The sequence below is a fragment of the Mesoplodon densirostris genome, chromosome 13 (assembly GCF_025265405.1).
Source record: "Mesoplodon densirostris isolate mMesDen1 chromosome 13, mMesDen1 primary haplotype, whole genome shotgun sequence".
NCBI classification, from domain to species: domain Eukaryota; kingdom Metazoa; phylum Chordata; class Mammalia; order Artiodactyla; family Ziphiidae; genus Mesoplodon; species Mesoplodon densirostris.
In genome coordinates this window covers 1041609-1060860 of record NC_082673.1, presented here as the reverse complement: position 1 = coordinate 1060860, position 19252 = coordinate 1041609, and the positions used below count along the sequence as shown (strand labels likewise).

The window sequence follows — 19252 nt, the reverse complement described above, 5'->3', positions numbered from 1 at the left end:
GTGAAGCACACCCTCCCTGACATCAAGCTCCGAGTCTCCGTCTCCGTGTCGTTGCTCCTGGGCACAGTGACTTCACATCCGTGTGGCAGTAGCTGGCGTGCTCCCCACGCATAAGTGACAGCCGTGGAAGGGCCCTCCCTCGTGTCCACTGCTGCTCACACGTCCTTTTCCCTGTAGTTTCTGCCGGTCCCTGAGCTGATGCCTTTCCGTCTGACTCGCCAGTTTATCACGCTGATGTTACCGCTGAAAGAAACGGGGCTCGTGGGCAGCACCATGGTGTGTGCCCTCAGGGCTTTCCGCTCGCGCCCAGACCTGCTCACCACGGCCATGGACGTGTTTGTGAAGGAGCCGTCCTTTGACTGGAAGGTGCGGTAGTCTCTGCACTTCGTGCCTTTGTTACAGCCTGTGATTGACCCGCACCTCCTGTTACCTGGTGGGAATGTGTCATGTTGCGTTTATTACTAAAATACTTACTGTTTTGTACAGCACTTTCTCAGAATGAACACTTGGGATCATTTGGCTTGGCTTGAAAATCAGATGGGACATTCCTTTTATTTGGAGGAAACTGACTTGAGAGTATTTTTAACCCTTTGGTGATGGTGGGTTTGGTTTCTCTGAGACAAGTTTTAGTTTAAAATCTGTTCCACACAGGGTCTTCCTTGATCATAAAGACGGAGAGTGCTTTCTTAAACCTCAAGGGTTCTTCACAATACTGCCCCCCAAAAGGGAGCATAGCAACGGCACCCTCCACAGGGAGGGATACTTGAAGCCTAAGGGTCAGACCCTACGGTCGTAGTCACTGTTTTTTGTGCTGCCATGAGAGTCTGCATAAAAAGATGCGGCACCCACCCCAGTTAGAGATTCTGCTTATTTTAAGATCGTTACTTGTTGAATCTGTGTGAATGTGATCATGTATGCTGTTAAGCAGAGAAAAAAAATCATGTTCCTTTCCTTCAGAATTTTGAACAGAAAATGCTAAGAAAAGGAGGATCATGGATTCAAGAAATAAATGTAACTGAAAAAAACTGGTATCCCCGGCAGAAGATACATCACGCTAAGAGAAAGTTAGCAGGTGCCAATCCAGCAGTTATTACCTGGTAAGATGTTATTTGTGGAAGAAACAAACACACACCAACACGCAGACGTTTCCGGAAGAATCACTGAACACCATATGTTTATCCTCGGCCTGTGGTGTCGGCACTGACGGATGGAGGGCCACGGCCTCTCCACCGCCCTGTAAGGTCCTAACTCTGGAGCCCTTCCCAGTCTGCCTGGGGTCCCTGCACCGCATTCCTAGACTGATGCATGAATATCTTTACCTGCCCAAGGAGATTTAGGTTTTAAACTTACTCTTGTCCTTTTTCAGGACAAATGGGACCCTGGCAGCATAGCCCCAAGGTGCAGAGAGCACAGTGGTGGCTCATTAACAAGTGTGCAAATCGGGTTACCTTTTTTGTTCGTTTTTTTTTTTGCGGTACTTGGGCCTCTCACTGTTTTGGCCTCTTCCATTGCGGAGCACAGGCTCCGGACGCGCAGGCTCAGCGGCCCTGGCGCACGGGCCCAGCCTCTCCGCGGCATGTGGGATCTTGCCGGACTGGGGCACGAACCCGTGTCCCCTGCATCGGCAGGCGGACTCTCAACCACTGCGCCACCAGGGAAGCCCCCTAAATCGGGTTACCTTTAACTTAGCTTTCACATTTTTCTGGTTGAGGTCTAAAACAAACAGGAATTTGTAGAAATGATTCACAAGAAGGAAAAAAAGTTGGACTTTCCCATTAATTAACAGTAAAAGGCTGTCTGTGGTCAGTTGTTTTTTGACAAAGGTGCCAAGACCATTCGGTGGTCTTTCCAACAAATGGCAAAGGAATGAAGGTGGAACCCCCACCTCCCACCACATACAAAGTTAATTCAAAGTGGATCAAAGACCCAACTGTAAGAGCTAAAACTGTAAAATACTTAGGAAGAAACACAGGGGTAAATCTTTAGGACCTGGGATTTGGCAGTGACAGTTTGGCACTCTTAAGTATAACGGTAAAAGCACAAACAAGAAAAGGAAAAAACAAATTCATCAAAATTGAAAACTTCCGTGCTTACCATCAGGAAAGTAAAAATACAGCCCACAGAATGGGAGAAAACATTTGAAAGTCATACAGCTGCTAAGGGACTTGTGTATAGAATACATAAAAAACTCTTACCGCTGAATAATAAAAGACCACCCAATTAAAAGATGACCATAGTACCTGAACAGACATTGCTCTAAAGAAGATACACAAATGGCCAATAAGCACATGGAAAGATCCTGACCATCATTAGTCACCAGATAAATGCAAGTAGGATTCCACTTCACACCCACTAGAATTGTTGGAATCAAAAAACGGAATATAGCAAGTTGTTGGTGAGGGCTGGAGAAGTCGGAGCCCTCGGATGTTTCTGCTGGGAAGGTAAAATGGTGCAGCCACTGTGGGGAGGTGTGGCAGTTCCTCAGTTAAACGTGGGGTACCATAGGACCCTGCGTTCCATTCTGGGTACTAACCCAAGTGAAGTAAAAGTGAGTCCAAACAAACACGTGAAGGCAGGCGTTCCCAGCATCCATCATGTTCTGTTTTCCTGCATATTGAATCTCTTGGCTTTAAGGTTATGAGCAACAAAGTACTGTGCGTGGTGAGAGGGAACGTCTGGTGTGGACAGGAAAAATAATGCGTGGTTTTGTGTCTTCATGTTTGTTTAATCTTTTTTCCAGTGATGAGTTACTTCTGGGCCATGAGAAGGCGCTTGCCTTTGAGCATTACGTTGCTGTAGCACAAGGAAGCAGAGATCACAACGTTCGTGCCCAGGAGCCAGGCAGTGGACTTTCAGAAGAGGCCCAGGTGAAGTGCTTGATTGACCAGGCAACAGACCCCAACATCCTCGGCAGAACTTGGGAAGGGTGGGAGCCCTGGATGTGAGGTCCCGGGGAGTCAGCAGAGAAGGGGCACGCGTGTGGAGAGAGTGTCCTAAACTTTGATCCAAGCGATCAGTGGGCTCATCGTCCTGAAGCACTAGAGTTGTATCGTGGGTTTAATCAAGGTCGTGTTGAAGAAGTGAATGCTGGCATGGGTGAATGACTAGGCCATAATCAAAGATTAGGTCACAGGGTTAAAATGGTTGTAGAAGTGCAGACTCGTGCAAACACGGAATCAAGACCGTAGCAGATGGCGAGTGCTGTGAGTGGACCAAGAGCTGTCGTAGTTCATCGTGCATGTGAGCATTTTGCTATCGTGCCTCACGGCGCCGTGGAAATCACACCTGGAAGACTTCGTCCCGGAGACTTTGTGAGAGTCATATTAGCAGCACAGGAATAAGAACAGGTCAGGCTATGATTATGGCTTATTATATTTAGAAATGATTGTATTTGACATTTTAGGATATTTTTGTAGGTTTTTCCCTTTCATTTTCCTCTTCTAGTTTTGACATTGTATGATAGAACTGCTCTCTAGAAGAGAAAGTATTTAGGAGAGGGAAAAACCTTGGTCTTAGCACTCACTTTTGCTACTCTGATCACAACGGGAAGGTGGATGAAAGAGCTTTGCATCCCAGACTCAGGAAAGCTTCAGAAATTCCAAGTCTGAAAGTAGGGATAGCACTAAGCATTCAGGTTCTAGGAAAATAAAAGAAATCCCTGTTTGAAATGAATCCTTATTTGGAGATAAAACATGCATCCTAGTGCAGCCAGATCAAGTTACAGAAACAGCTTACTCTCCACTCAAAGAACCTCTGTCCCCACCCCGGTCATCCCCACCTGGAGCCGATTTCAGGTTGGCTTTGAGCTTTTTGTTACTGTTTCTTCAAGCATTTCTAGTTAGAAACTCTTGTATGATTTTGGGAAATAGTAAATCTAAAGACTAAGGAACATTTAAAGTTTTTTTCCCGAAGTAGTGTATAGCTTTTATGCAGTTTCACAAGCAAACATTTCATCTTATAATTATTTCATTTGATTACTTGACAAACTTATTCTGATAGATACAGGTTGAATGCATTATGGCATTAATAAAAAACGTTTATGGGGACTTCCCCAGTGGTCCAATGGTTAAGACTCCGTGCTTCCAACGCAGGGGGCGTGGGTTTGATCCCTGGTCGGGGAACTGAGACATCCAGCATGCTGCGCAGCGTAGCTGAAACATTTAAAAGAAAAAAAAACATTCTAAGTTCCCTTAGGACGGGATGCCTACACACAGCTTCCAATCAACAAAATAAAATCGTGGGGAAAGAGTAAAGATGTAAACTTTAAACACTTTCTAAAATAAAAATTATTTCATCAACTTGCAAGAATTTTTGAAGTGCTGTTTATTAACTAATGACCAGTAACTTCTGCTAAGATGGGTATTTTTGAACTTTGGAATATTTTCTGTACATTAAAGTGACAACACAGCTATGGGGGGGTGTACTTACTCTCTTTGAACATCATGAAATTGAATTTAAGGACTGGCTTTTCAAAAAAGCAAGACCATTGGAATTTTGATAGGGATTGCACTGAATCTGTAGATGGCTTTAGGTAGTTTTGCTATTTAACAATATTAAGGCTTCCAGTCCATGAACACAGTGTCTTTCCTTTTGTCTTTAATTTCTTCCAGCAGTGTTTTTTTGTAATTTTTACTAGTTTTTGATGTTTCTACTTTTCAGTTTCCTTGTTTAAATTTATTCTTAGGTATTCTTTTGGATGCTGCTGTATATTTGTAGATGTTATGTATTTACATAGTTTCCCAATTTCCTTTTTGGATTGTCATTGCTGGCGTAGAGGAACACAACTGCCTTTGTGTGGTGATCTTTTCTCTTGAAACTTTGCTGGATTAATTTATTGGCTCTAGTACTTATTTTGTGTTATCTTTGGGACTTTTCGTATAAGGATCATGTTTGTGATAGAGATAGTTTTACTTCTGCTTTTCCAATTTGAATTATCTTTTCTTTTTTCTTGCCTGATTGCTCTGGCTAGAACATCCCGTACATTGTTGAATAGCAGTGGTGAAAGTGGGCATCCTTGTGTTGTTTCTGATCTCAGGGGAACGTTTTCATCTTTCACCAGTGAGTATGATGTCATCTGTGGGTTTTCAGCAATGTCCTTTGTCGTGCTGAGGAAGTTCCCTTCTAGTCATAGTCTGCTGTGTGTTTTTATCGTGAAACGGTGTTGAATTTTGTCAAATACTTTTTTTGCATCAGTTGAGATGAACCTGTGTTTTTTCTCCTTTGTCTATTAAAGTTGTATATTACAACAATTGATACTATGGCTGCGTTGGGTCTTCGTTGCTGCACACAGGCTTTTCTCTGGTTGTGGCGAGCCTGGGCTCTAGGCGCATGGGCTCAGTAGCTGTGGCTCGTGGGCTCTAGAGCGCAGGCTCAGTAGTTGTGGCGCACAGGCTTAGTTGCTCCGTGGCATGTGGGATCTTTCCAGGCCAGGGCTCGAACCCGCGTCCCCTGCATCGGTAGGTGGATTCTTAACCACTGCGCCACCAGGGAAGCCCGATACTATATGTTGAAGAGAAAAAGACAGCCCTACGAACGGGAGAAAATATCTGCAGATGAATCAACGGACAAAGCATTAACCTCCAAAATATATACACAGCTCATGAAGCTCAATATTAAAAAAAAAAAATCCACAATCCAAAAATGGGCAGAAGACCTAAATAGAGTTTTCTCCAAAGAAGACATACATATGGCCAAGAGGCAGCTTTCTCCAAAGAAGACATACAGATGGCCAAGACGCACATGAAAAGCTGCTCAACACCACTAATTATTAGAGAAATGCAAATCTAAACTACAGTGAGGTATCACCTCATACCAGTTAGAATGGGCATCATCAGAAAATCTACAAACAACAAATGCTGGAGAGGGTGTGAGAAAAGGGAACCCTCTTGCACTGTTGGTGGGAATGTAAATTGATACAGCCACTATGGAGAACAGTATGGAGGGTTCCTTAAAAAAAAAATAGAACTACCATATGATGCAGCAATCCCACTACTGGGCATATACCCAGAGAAAACCATAATTCACAAAGACACATGCACCCCAATATTCACTGCAGCAGTATTTACAATAGTCGGGTCATGGAAGCAACCTAACTGCCCATTGACGGCAAATGGATTAGGAAGATGTGGTACATGTATACAATGGAATATTACTCAGCCCTAAAAAGGAACGAAATTGGGTCATTTGTAGAGATGTGGATGGACCTAGAGACTGTCATACAGAGTGAAGTCAGAAAAAGCAAAACAAATACTGTATATGAACGCATGTATGTGGAATCTAGAAAAATGGTGTAGATGAACCGGTTTGCAGGGCAGAAATAGAGACACAGACGTAGAGAACGTATGGACACCAAGGGCGGAAAGCAGGGTGTGTGTGGTGGTGGGATAAACCCGGAGATTGGGATGGACATATATACACTGATGTGTGTATAAAACAGGTAACCAATAAAAAAAGAGAATGCTAACTGAATTAGGAAAAAGAAGAGATGAACACAGAATTTTAACAAGGAACTAGAAAATTATTTTAAAAAATGAGAAATTAATAAGGAAAAACAAGGGATAAACAGCAGATTAGGTGATACAGAAGAATGCATAAGTGAGCTGGAAGATGGAAATAACCCAATCAGAACAACAAAAAGAAAAAGCTGAAAGGGACTTTAGGATAACATCAAGTGTTTCCAACATTTACATTATACAGGTCACACCCCTGAAGTCCGCGAGAGAAAGGGGTAAAAAATGCACTTAATAAAATTATGGCTGAAAACTTCACAAGCCTGAGAAATGAAACATAATCAGTTATGGGAAGCACAGTGCATGTCAAATAAGATGAACACAAATAGATTGATGCCAAGACATATCATAATTGAAATGGAATTAATTAAAGAGAGAGATCTAAAGGCAGCAAGAAAAAAAGAGGCATATACAAGGGAACCACCATAAGGCTATCAGCTGATTTTTCTGTAGAAACTTGGGCCAGAAGGGAATGGCATGATATATTTAAAGTGCTGAAAGGGAAAAACCTTCAACCTAGGACACTCTACCCAGCAACATTATCATTTAGAACAGAAGGAGAGATAAGGCACCTCCCAGAGAAGCAGAAACTAAAAAAGTACACCAATACTAAGCAACACTAAAAGAAATGTTAAAGGGTCTTCTCTAAGTGGGAAAGAAAAGGCTATAACAAGAGTACGTATCTATAGGAAAGGAAAAATCCCACTAATGAAGGCAAATATATATTACAGGCTGAGGATCAATCACTTAAATAAGCTAGTACAAAGATTAAAAGACAAAAACTTGTAAAATCAAGTATAACTACAATAATCAGTAAAGAGATAAAAAGATGTTAAATATGGCATCAAAAACACAAAGTGTTGGGACTTCCCTGGTGGTCCAGTGGTAAAGAATCCGCTTACAATGCAGGAGATGCGGGTTTGATCCCTGGTCAGGGAATTAAGATCCCACGTGCCACTGTGCAACTAAGCCCGCATGCCACAACTACTGAGCTCGCATGCCTCAACTGGAGCCCACATGCCACAAACTACAGAACCCATGTGCTCTGGAGCCCGCACATCACAACTACGGAGCCAATGCACCCTGCAGCCGGCATGCCACGACTAGAGAGAGAAAACCTGCATGCTACAAGTAGAAGCCCATGCACCACAACAAAGAGCCCGTGTGCCACACAAAAGACACCACATGCCTCAATGAAGATCCCACATGCCACAACTAAGACCTGACACAGCCAAAAATAAAAATATAATAAATAAAAAATCTTAAAAAAAACAAAAACAAAGTGGGGGAAGGTTGTAAAAAATGTAGATGTTTTAGAATGCATATGAACTTTAAAAGGACTACCTGTTTAAAATAAGTATAGTTAGGGGTCATCACGTATGAACACCACGGAAACTACAAACCAAAAAACTACAGTAGAGGGAGTGGCCGAGATGGCCGAGTACAAAGACCCTGAGCTCACCTCCTCTCAGGAGCACTCCAGAATCACAACTATCTGCAGAACCACCAATGATGAAAAAGAATGGAAGCTACCAAAAAAGATCTTCTACAACTAAAGACAAAGAAGGAACCACAATGAGATAGATGGTTAGGAGGTACGGACTCACGAATATAATCAAATCCCACACACCTGGGTGGGTGACCCACAAACTAGAGAATAATTATATTACAGAGGTTCTCCCACAGGAGTGAGAGTTCTGAGCCCTACATCAGGCTCCCCAGCCTGGGGGGTCCTGCACTAGGAAGACAAGCCCCAGAGCATTTGGCTTTGAAGACCAGAGGGGCTTAATTTGGGGAGCCCCACAGAACTGGGGAAAACAGAGACTTCATTCTTAAAGGCACACATGAAATCTCACACATACCAGGAACCAGGGCAAAAGCAGTAATTGGATAGGACCCTGGGTCAGACCAAACTGCTGGTCTTGGAGAGGCGGGGGGTGGATGTGGCTCACCATGGGGACACAGACACTGGTGGGAGACATTTGGGAACAGTCTGCCATGTGAATTGCTGCTGCTGGTTGCTGTCTTGGCTCAATAGCACCAAGACCTGGCCCCAACAGCCTGTAGGCTCCAGTGCTGGGACACCTCAGGCCAAACAACTAACTGGGTGGGCACATAGCCCCACCCATCAGACAGGTTGCCTGAAGACTTCCTGAGTCCACAGCCATGCCTAACCATGGCCCTGCCCACCAGAGGGCCAAGACCCAGCTCCACCACCAGCAGGCAGGCACTAGGCCTTCTCTCCAGGAAGCCTGCACCAGCCTCTTGGCCAGCCTTACCCACCACGGGGCAGACAAAAGAAAACCTCCATCCTGCAGACCCAGCCTGCCCACAGCAGGCCAGACCACACTCTGAGACCAGCTGGCCCCAGCCCTGTCCACCAACAGGCCAATGCGTACCCTGCACTGCATACTTGACTGTGTGAGGAACCAGGAGCCCCCACCCCCACCCCCCCAATAGTCCAGCACGAACTCCAGGACCTGAGTTCACCCACCACTGGGTGAACGCTGCCCGTTTCCGGTGGGCAGGCCCAACTCTGTGACTCTGACTGTACCCGTCACGGAGCCAGCACTAGCCTCAGGGCCCCTTAGGGTTCTGTAGCCCCAGCTGCCTCGTGACCAGGCCCTGCTAAACGGCCGCCAGCAGCATCCACACAAGGCAGGTCCTGGCAACCAACCAGGCCAGGGGCCAACCAAGCCCACCAGATCACCCACACAGCCCACCATAACAGAAGGACCCATGCAGCCCTCTCAGGGGGAACCCTTAGAACATACAGGTAATGGGCGGACAGTGCACTGCTGGGACGCACAAGATGTCTCCTACAGAGGGCCACTTCTCCAAGGTTGAGAAATGTAAGTAACCTACCACGAACATAAAAATACAAATGGCAACTTAGACAAAAGGAGGTAGCAGAGGAATATGTTCCAGATGAAGGAACAAGATAAAAAACCCCAGAAGAACAACTAAGTGATGTGGAGACAGGCAATCTACCCAAGAAAGGGTTCAGAGTAAGAATCCTAAAGATCAAGGAATTTGGGAAAAGAATGCACAGAGTGAGAAATTAGAAGTTTTGAGCAAAGAGTTAGAAAACATAAAGAGTAACCAAACAGATGGAGAATACGATAACTGAAACGAAAAATACACTGGAAGAAATCAATAGTACAGAAGAACAAATCAGGGAGCTGGAAGACAGAGTAGTGGAAATCACTGCCACTGAACAGAAAAAAAAAAAAAAGTATGAAAAGAAATGACAGTTTGAGAAACCTCTGGGACAACATCAAACACTAATACTTGCATTATAGAGGCCCCAGAAGGAAATAAGAGAAAGGGCCTGAGAACATACGTTTAAGACGTAATAGCTGAAAACACCCCAACCTGGGAAAGGAACAAGTCACCCAAGTCCAGGAAGCACAGAGACTGCCACACAGGATGAACCCAAAGAGTAAGACACCAAGACACACTGTAAATAAAGCGACAAAGAGATAAAGAGAATATTAAAAATAACAAGAGAATAAGAAATAACATACAAGGGAATTCCCATAAGGCTGTCAGCCCATTTTTCAGCAGAAACTCTACTGGCCAAAAGGGAGGGGCATGATATATTTAAAGCGACGAAAGGGGAAAAACTACAACCAAGAATAATCTATCCAGGAAGGCCCTCATTCAGATTTGATGGAGAAATCAAAAGCCAAAAGGGTTCCGTACCATCAAACCAGCTTTACAACAAATGTTGAAAGAACTTCTCTGGGTGAAAAGGAAAAGGCCCCAACTAGAAACAAGAAAATTATGAAATGAAAAAGCTCACCAGTAAAGGCAAACATACAGTGAAGGTAGGAAATCTCCACACACCAAGCTAGTAGGGAGGTTAAAAGAAAAAAGTAGTAAGACTGTCTATATCCACAATAAGCAGTTAAGGGATACACAAAACAATGAGACATAAAATATGCAAGCAAAAACAGTAATGGTGAGGGGAGGAGAGTACAAATGCAGGGTTTTCAAAATGCATTTGAAATTAAGACATCAGCAACTTAAAACAATCATGTATACATATATACAGACTGCTATACAAAACCTCATGGTAACTGCAAACCAAAAATCTATAATAGATACGTACCCAAAAAAGAAAAAGGGAACCAAACATAACAGTAAAGCTAGTCATCAAATGACAAGAGAGAACGAAAGAAGAAAGGGAAAAAAGACCCTACACAAACAAATCCAAAACAATTAGCAAAATGGCAGTGAGAACACACATATCGATGATTACCTTAAATGTAAACAGAGTAAATGCTCCAACTAAAAGACACAGAGTGGCTGATGGACACAAAAACAAGACCCCTTGATATTCTACCTACAAGAGACTCACTTCAGATCTAGAGACACATACAGACTGAAAGTGACGGAGTGGAAAAAGGTATTCCATGCAAGTGGAAATCAAATGAAAGCCAGAGTAGTAATACTTACATCAGACAAAATCGACTTTAAAATAAAGACTGTTACAAGAGACAAGGAGGGACACTACATAATGATCAAGGGATCATCCAAGAAGATATAACAATTGTATATATATATGGGAGCACCTAAATATAAGGCAAATATTAAGAGACATAAAAGGAGAAATTGATGGTAACACAATAATAGTGGGGGACTTTAACACCCCACTTATATTAATGGACAGATCATCCAGACAAAAAATCAGTAAGGAAACACAGGCCTTAAATAACACATTAGACCAAATGGATTTAATTGATATATATAGAGCATTCCATCCTAAAGGAGCAGAATACATATTCTTTTCAAGTGCACATGGAAAATTCTCCAGGACAGATTACATGCTAGGCCACAAAGTAAGCCTTGGTAAATTTAAGACAACTGAAATCATATCAAGCATCTTTTCCAACCGCAACACTATAGAGACTAGACATCAACTACAAGAAAAAAAATTGCAAAAAACACAAACATGTGGAGGCTAAATACTATGCTGCTAAACAACCAATGGATCACTGAAGAGATTAAAGAGGAAATCAAAAAAAATACCTACAGAAAAATGAAAGCAAAAATACAACGATCCAAAACCTATGGAATGCAGCAAAATTGGTTCTAAGAGGGAAGTTTATAGTGATACAGCTTACCTCAGAGAACAAGGAAAATCTCAAACAACCTAAAGCAACTAGAGAAAGAACAAACAAAACCCAAGTCAGCAGAAGGAAAGAAATCATAAAGATCAGAGCAGAAATAAATGAAACAGACGAAGAAAACAACAGAAGAGACCTTCAAGATGGTGGAAGAGGGCCTCCCTGGTGGCGCAAGTGGTTGAGAGTCCGCCTGCCGATGCAGGGGATACGGGTTCGTGCCCCGGTCTGGGAGGATCCCATATGCCGTGGAGCGGCTGGGCCCGTGAGCCATGGCCACTGAGCCTGCGCGTCCGGAGCCTGCGCGTCCGGAGCCTGTGCTCCGCAGCGGGGGAGGCCACAACAGTGAGAGGCCCGCATACCGCAAAGGAAAAAAAAAAAAAGATGGTGGAAGAGTAAGACGTGGAGATCACCTTCCTCCCCACACATACATCAGAAATACATCTACACGTGGAACAACTCCTACAGAACACCTACTGAACGCTGGCAGAAGACCTCAGACTTCCCCAAAGGCAAGAGACTCCCCACATACCTGGGTAGGGCAAAGGGCAAAAGAAATAAGAAAAAACAGAGACAAAAGAATAGGGACGGGACCTGCACTTCTGGGAGGGAGCTGTGAAGGAGGAAAGGTTTCCACACACTAGGAAACCCCATCACTGGTGGAGATGGGGGTTGTGGGGGGGAGCTTCAGAGCCATGGAGGAGAGCGCAGCCACAGGGGTGTGGAGGGCAGAGTGGAGAGATTCCTGAATGGAGGATCGGTGCCGACCAGCACTCACCAGCCCAAGAGGCTTGTCTGCTCACCTGCTGGGATGGGCGTGGGCTGGGAGCTGAGGCTCAGGCTTCGGAGGTCAGACCCCAGGGAGAAGACTGGGGTTGGTGGTGTGAACACAGCCTGAAGGGGGCTAGTGCACCACGGCTGGCCGGGAGTCTGGGAAAAAGTCTGGACCTGCCTAAGAGTCAAGAGACCATTGTTTCGGGGTGCACAAGGAGAGGGGGTTCAGAGCACCACCTAAACGAGCTCCAGAGATGGGCACGAGCCACGGCTATCAGTGCAGATACCAGAGACGGGCATGAGACGCTAAGGCTGCTGCTGCCGCCACCAGGAAGCCTGTGGGCGAGCGCAGGTCACATCCACACCTCTCCTCCTGGGAGCCTGTGCAGCCCGCCACTGCCAGGGTCCCGTGATGCAGGGACAATTTCCCCAGAAGAACGCACGGCGCGCCTCAGGCTGGTACAACGTCACACTGGCCTCTGCCGCTGCAGGCTCACCCCGCACCCGTACCCCTCCCTCACCCCGGCCTGAGTGAGCCAGAGCCCCCGAATCAGCGGCTCCTTAAACCCTGTCCTGTCTGAGTGAAGAACAGACGTCCTCAGGCGACCTACACGCAGAGGCGGGGCCAGATCCAAAGCTGAACCCCGGGAGCTGTGCGAACAAAGAAGAGAAAGAGAGATCTCTCCCAGCAGCCTCAGAAGCAGCGAATTAAATCCCCATAATCAACTTGATGTACCCTGCATCTGTGGAACACGTGAATAGACAACGAGTCATCCCAAATTGAGGAGGTGGACTTTGGGAGCAACAATACATACATATATATATATTTTTTTCCTTTTTCTCTTTTTGTGAGTGTGTATGTATATGCTTCTTTGTGTGATTTTATCTGTATATGTTTGCTTTTACCATTTGCCTAGGGTTCTGTCTGTCCGTTTTTTCTTTATTAAAAATTTTTTAATAATTATTGTTTATTTTAATAACTTTATTATTTCCTTCCTCCTTCCTCCCTTCCTCTCTTTCTTCCTCCCTTTTCTGAGCCATGTGGCTGACAGGGTCTTGGTGCTCCAGCCGGGCGTCAGGCCTGTGCCTCTGAGGTGGGAGAGCCAAGTTCAGGACACTGGTCCACAAGAGACCTCCCAGCTCCACGTAATATCAAACAGCGAAAGCTCTCCCAGAGATCTCCATCTCAACACTAAGACCTAGCTCCACTCAACGACCAGCAAGCTACAGTGCTGGACACCCTATGCCAAACAACTAGCAAGGCAGGAACACAGCCCCACCCATTAGCAGAGAGGCTGCCTAAAATCATAATAAGGTCACAGACACCCCAAAACACACCACCGGATGCGGTCCTGCCCAACAGAAAGACAAGATCCAGCCTCATCCATCAGAACACAGGCACTAGTCCCCTCCACCAGGAAGCCTACACAACCCACTGAACCAACCTTAGCCACTGGGGGCAGACACCAAAAACAACGGGACGTATGAACCTGCAGCCTGTAAAAAGGAGACCCCAAACACAGTAAGATAAGCCAAATGAGAAAACAGAAAAACACACAGCAGGTGAAAAAGCAAGATAAAAACCCACCAGACCTAACAAATGAAGAGGAAATAGGCACAGCTTTTGCACAGTAAAGGAAACCATAAACAAGATGAAAAGACAACCCTTAGCATGGGAGAAAATATTTGAAAATGAAGCAAATGACAAAGAATTAATCTCCAAAATTTACAAGCAGCTCATGCAGCTCAATATCAAAAAAAACCCAAAACAACCCAATCCAAAAATGGGTAGAAGACCTAAATAGACATTTCTCCAAAGAAGGTATACATATTGCCAACAAACAAATGAAAGGATGCTCAACATCACTGATCATTAGAGAAGTGCAAACCAAAACTACAATGAGGTATCACCTCTCACCAGTTAGAAGGGCCATCATCAAAAAACCTACAAACAATAAATGCTGGAGAGGGTGTGGAGAAAAGGGAACCCTCTTGCACTGTTGGTGGGAATGTAAATTGATACAGCCACTATAGAGAACAGTATGGAGGTTCCTTAAGAAACTAAAAATAGAACTACCATATGACCCAGCAATCCCACTACTGGGCATATACCCTGAGAAAACCATAATTCAAAAAGAGTCATGTACCACAATGTTCATTGCAGCTCTATTTAAAATAGCCAGGACATGGAAGCAATCTACATGTCCATCAACAGATGAATGGATAAAGAAGATGTGGGACATATATACAATGGAATATTACTCAGCAATAAAAAGAAATGAAATTGAGTTATTTGTAGTGAGGTGGATGGACCTAGAGTCTGTCATACAGAGTGAAGTAAGAAAGAGAAAAACACATACCGTATGCTAACTAACACACATATATATATATATATAGAATCTTAAAAAAAAAAGGTTCTGAAGAAGCTAGGGGCAGGACAGGAATAAAGATGCAGACATAGAGAATGGATCTGAGGACACAGGGAGGGGGAAGGGGAAGCTGTGACAAAGAGAGAGTGGCACGGACATATATACACCACCAAACGTAAAATAGATAGCTAGTGGGAAGCAGCCGCATAGCACAGGGGGATCAGCTCAGTGCTTTGTGACCACCTAGAGGTGGGATAGGGAGGGTGGGAGGGAGACGCAAGAGGGAGGAGATACGGCGATATATGTATTTGTATAGCTGATTCACTCTGTTATAAAGCAGAAACTAACACACACACCATTGTAAAGCAATTATACTCCAATAAAAACATTAAAGAGAACAGAAAAGATCAATGAAACTAAAAGCTGGTTCTCTGAAAAAATAAACAAAATTGATAAACCTTTAGCCAGACTCCTCAAGAAAAAAAGGGAGAGGGCCCAAATCAATAAAATCAGAAATGAAAAAGAGAAGTTACAATTGACACCACAGAAATAGAAAAGATCGTAAGAGACTACCATGAGCAAATATACGGCCATAAAATGGACAACCCAGAATTGACAAATTCTCCCAAGACTGAACCAGGAAGAAATAGAAAATGCGAACAGACCAATCACAAGTACTGAAATTGAAACTGTGATTTAAAAACTCATCAGGGACTTCCCTGGTGGCCCAGTGGTTAAGAATCCACCTGTTAATGCAGGGGACACGGGTTCAATCCCTCATCTGGGAAGAGCCCACATGCCGCGGAGCAGCTAAGCCCATGCGCCACAACTACTGAGCCTGTGTTCTAGAGCCCATGAACCACAACTACTAAAGCCCACACGCCCTAGAGCCCAGGCACCACGACTAATGAAGCTCACGCACTCTAGGGCCCATGTGCCACAACTACTGAGCCCGCATGCTGCAACTACTGAAGTCCGTGCGCCTAGAGCCCATGCTCCACAACAAGAGAAGCCACCGCAAGCCTGTGCACTGCAATGAACAGTAGCCCCCACTCGCCACAACTAGAGAAAGCCCTAGCACAGCAACGAAGACCCAATGCAGCCAAAAAAATAAATTTAAGAAAATGAATAAATAAAAAATAAAAACTCCCAACAAATAAAAGTCCAGGACCAGATGGCTTCACAGGCAAATTCTACCAAACATTTAGAGAAGAGTTAACACCTATCCTTCTGAAACTATTGCGAACAATTGCAGAGGAAGAAACACTTCTGAACCTATTCTATGAGGCTACCATCACCCTGACACTAAAACCAGACAAACACATCACAAAACCAGTATCACTGATGAACCCAGATGCAAAAATTCTCAACAAAATACCAGCAAACCATATTCAACAATATATTAAAAAGGTCATACACCATGATCAAGTGGGATTTACTCCAGGGATACAAGGATTTTTCAATATCCACAAATCAACGTGGTACACCACATTAACAAATTGAAGAATAAAAACCATATGATCATCTCAGCAGATACATAAAAAGATCTTGATAAAATTCAACACCCATTTATGATAAAACTCTCCAGAAAGCGGGCATAGAGGGAACCTACCTCAACATAATAAAGGCCATAAGTGACAAACCCACAGCTAACATCACACTCAACTATGAGAATATGAAAGCATTCCCTCTAAGATGAGGAACAAGACAAGGATGCCCACTCTCACCACTTTTATTCAACATAGTTTTGGAAGTCCTACCCAATGCAATCAGAGAAGAAAAAGCAAAGAAAGGATCCAAATAAGAAAGGAAGAAGCAAAACTGTCACTGTTTGCTAATGACACGATGCGATACATAGAAAATCCTAAAGATGCCACCAGAAAACTACTAGAGCTCACCAAAGAATCTGGTAAAGTTAGAGGATACAAAATATGGAAAATATGGACATCTGTTACAGTTCTATACACTAACAATGAAATCTCAGAAAGAGAAATTAAAGAAACAATCCCATTTACCATCACATCAAAAAGAATAAAATACTTAGGAATAAACCTACCTAAGGAGGCAAAAGGCATATAATCTGAAAAGACGCTGATGAAAGAATTTGATGATGACGTAAACAGATGGAAAGATGTACCTTGTTCTCAGATTCGAAGAATCAGTATTGTTAAAATGACCTACTACCCACGGCAATCTACAGCCTCAGCACCATTCCTGGCAAAATACCCATGAGCTGTGGCAGGGCTGACAGGTGTGCCTGAGAGACTGAATCCACTTCACCGGAAGAACAGGCTGGGAAGGCAAATCGCTGCTCCTCGTGTTTTATTACTGGGAACATGCGCAAGTGTATGGCAGGTTGGACACCTGACTCGCAGAATCAAATAACTGTTTTCAGCTCTGGCTACTTTGTAATCTGGGGGATCTGTCTCTTAAATTCCAGAGGCTGAAGTGAATGCAGAATTTTCTACCCACCACAGTAGGTTTTTAGTAAAATACACAGGCTTTAGCAGTGCCGAGGATGTGTGACCCTAATACCCAGGGGCTTTGTTATTTTGGCCCTTGTATTTCCTTTCACACACACACACACAAAATACTGGAAACCAGGTTTATCCGAAAAGCCTATATTTGTAACCTCACTATTGTCTGACACAAAACACATGAGAACATATCATACAGTTAAAATTATTCCTGAGCCAGAAGACGAACAAAAGTATCTAATCTGGGGCTTCCCTGGTGGCGCAGTGGTTGCTAGTCCGCCTGCCGATGCGGGGGACATGGGTTCGTGCCCCGGTCCGGGAGGATCCCACATGCCGCAGAGCGGCTGGGCCCGTGAGGCATGGCCGCTGAGCCTGCGCGTCCGGAGCCTGTGCTCCGCAACGGGAGAGGCCACAACAGTGAGAGGCCCGCGTAATGCAAAAAAAAAAAAAAAAAAAAAGTATCTAATCTGATAGTTGAGAATCATCATCTGAAGAGGGCGCTAAAGTCACAATTTCCCTCCTCTTGACACTGGCGCTGATCAAACACATTTTCCCTGTTCCAGACTTTCATGTGGAGAACTGTTGTTGCACCGTATGTTGCACCGTATGAAGCATCCGAAAGTGGTCCCTCGTGAGGACTGAGGTATGGCTCCTTCGTGTTATGAATGAGCCGGCCCGATGTCCTAACCCCGACAGTGTCCCACAGCTAGAGCACGTCCAGCCTCCTGAATTTCTAAAGGACGGATGTGTTTAGAAAGTCCACATGAAGTGCTGCATTTGAACAACTCAACTAAGCTCAACATAGCAACGTCCTCATAAACACGGGTGAATCCAAGGCTCCGACGTTTTTTTTTTTTCTTTTTTGCGGTATGCGGGCCTCTCACTGCCGTGGCCTCCCCCGCTGCGGAGCACAGGCTCCGGACGCGCAGGCTCAGCGGCCATGGCCCACGGGCCCAGCCGCTCCGCGGCACACGGGATCCTCCCAGACCGGGGCACGAACCCGCATCCCCTGCATCGGCAGGCGGACTCTCAACCACTTGCGCCACCAGGGAGGCCCGGCTCCGACGTTTTTAAGGAATACTTTCTTATTTGACTGCTTCCTTTAGACAGTTCTCCTCAGAACAACACAGGCTCAAGATTCCTAACAATGAGGAATCATGACCAACTTCGTATTTATCTCGGATAAATCAACAGAGTTAGGAAAAGACAGTAAGTGGAGACATTCAAGAAATGACTGTGGACAACTGTCACAGAAGCTAAACTTTAAATTGTTTTATTGTATTTTTAATAGTCTTTCACTTGCCGTTAAACGTCATAACAAATCTCTACTTTGTTGGTCTACGACCTCTCCTTTCTCTTTTTCAGTAAAAGGGAAGAAAACTCTTTAAACATTATCATTACTAGTTACTACACTGAAAAGAAGATGGGCGTAGCATCTCTTTCAAGCTCAATCCCAATTTGACATCTGAATCTACTAGTCATTTCACTGAATTATTTTCATGAGAATATGGTTCTCTGTGTATTTATTTTGCATTCCCTGACTGGAGAGGGCTTTAGTAGTGTTTTCATGGCTTCCAAAATAGACGTCTTTCCTCTGGGTGTCCATGAACCACACTCTACGTGTTCCTGGGTTTTACCTTTAATAGAGAATTAATCGTGTGACATCCACATCACGGCCCCTGAGTAGTTCTACCGTAGTATGTCTGTCCTTCTAGAAAACCTATTCAGTATCCCATGGTGCCGTCATCAGAAGTCACCTCTGGAATACTGTGGAGCTTGTGGAGCGCTTGGTGTTGGGAAGCAACGAAATGAGAAAGGATGTGGACAGAGACCAAATCTGAACAGGGACGGTGATGTGAAAAATAGAACTGACCCGAAATGCCTGACCCCAAATTGTAGGAAACGTTAACCAACAAAGCCAGTTCAGTCTTTTCCTGCATTTTACAGTGTGAAGAGCTAGCAAGTTAACACCTTGTCAGAGCTGCTAGTATAAA

General features: G+C 44.3%; 1 protein-coding gene across 4 annotated transcripts in view; it reads left to right on the top strand.

Moving 5' to 3' along the window:
• Positions 1 to 5253, top strand: part of PRKDC (protein kinase, DNA-activated, catalytic subunit) — a 164354-nt gene extending 159101 nt beyond the window's left edge. For all 4 annotated transcript variants that reach the window (XM_060116122.1, XM_060116123.1, XM_060116121.1 and 1 more), the window contains 3 exons: positions 178 to 366; positions 958 to 1097; positions 2741 to 5253. In XM_060116122.1, the coding sequence (XP_059972105.1) occupies positions 178 to 366; positions 958 to 1097; positions 2741 to 2945 (534 nt within the window). In that variant the 3' untranslated portion in view covers positions 2946 to 5253. The remainder of the gene's footprint in view (positions 1 to 177; positions 367 to 957; positions 1098 to 2740) is intronic.
• Positions 5254 to 19252: the final 13999 nt, after the last annotated feature.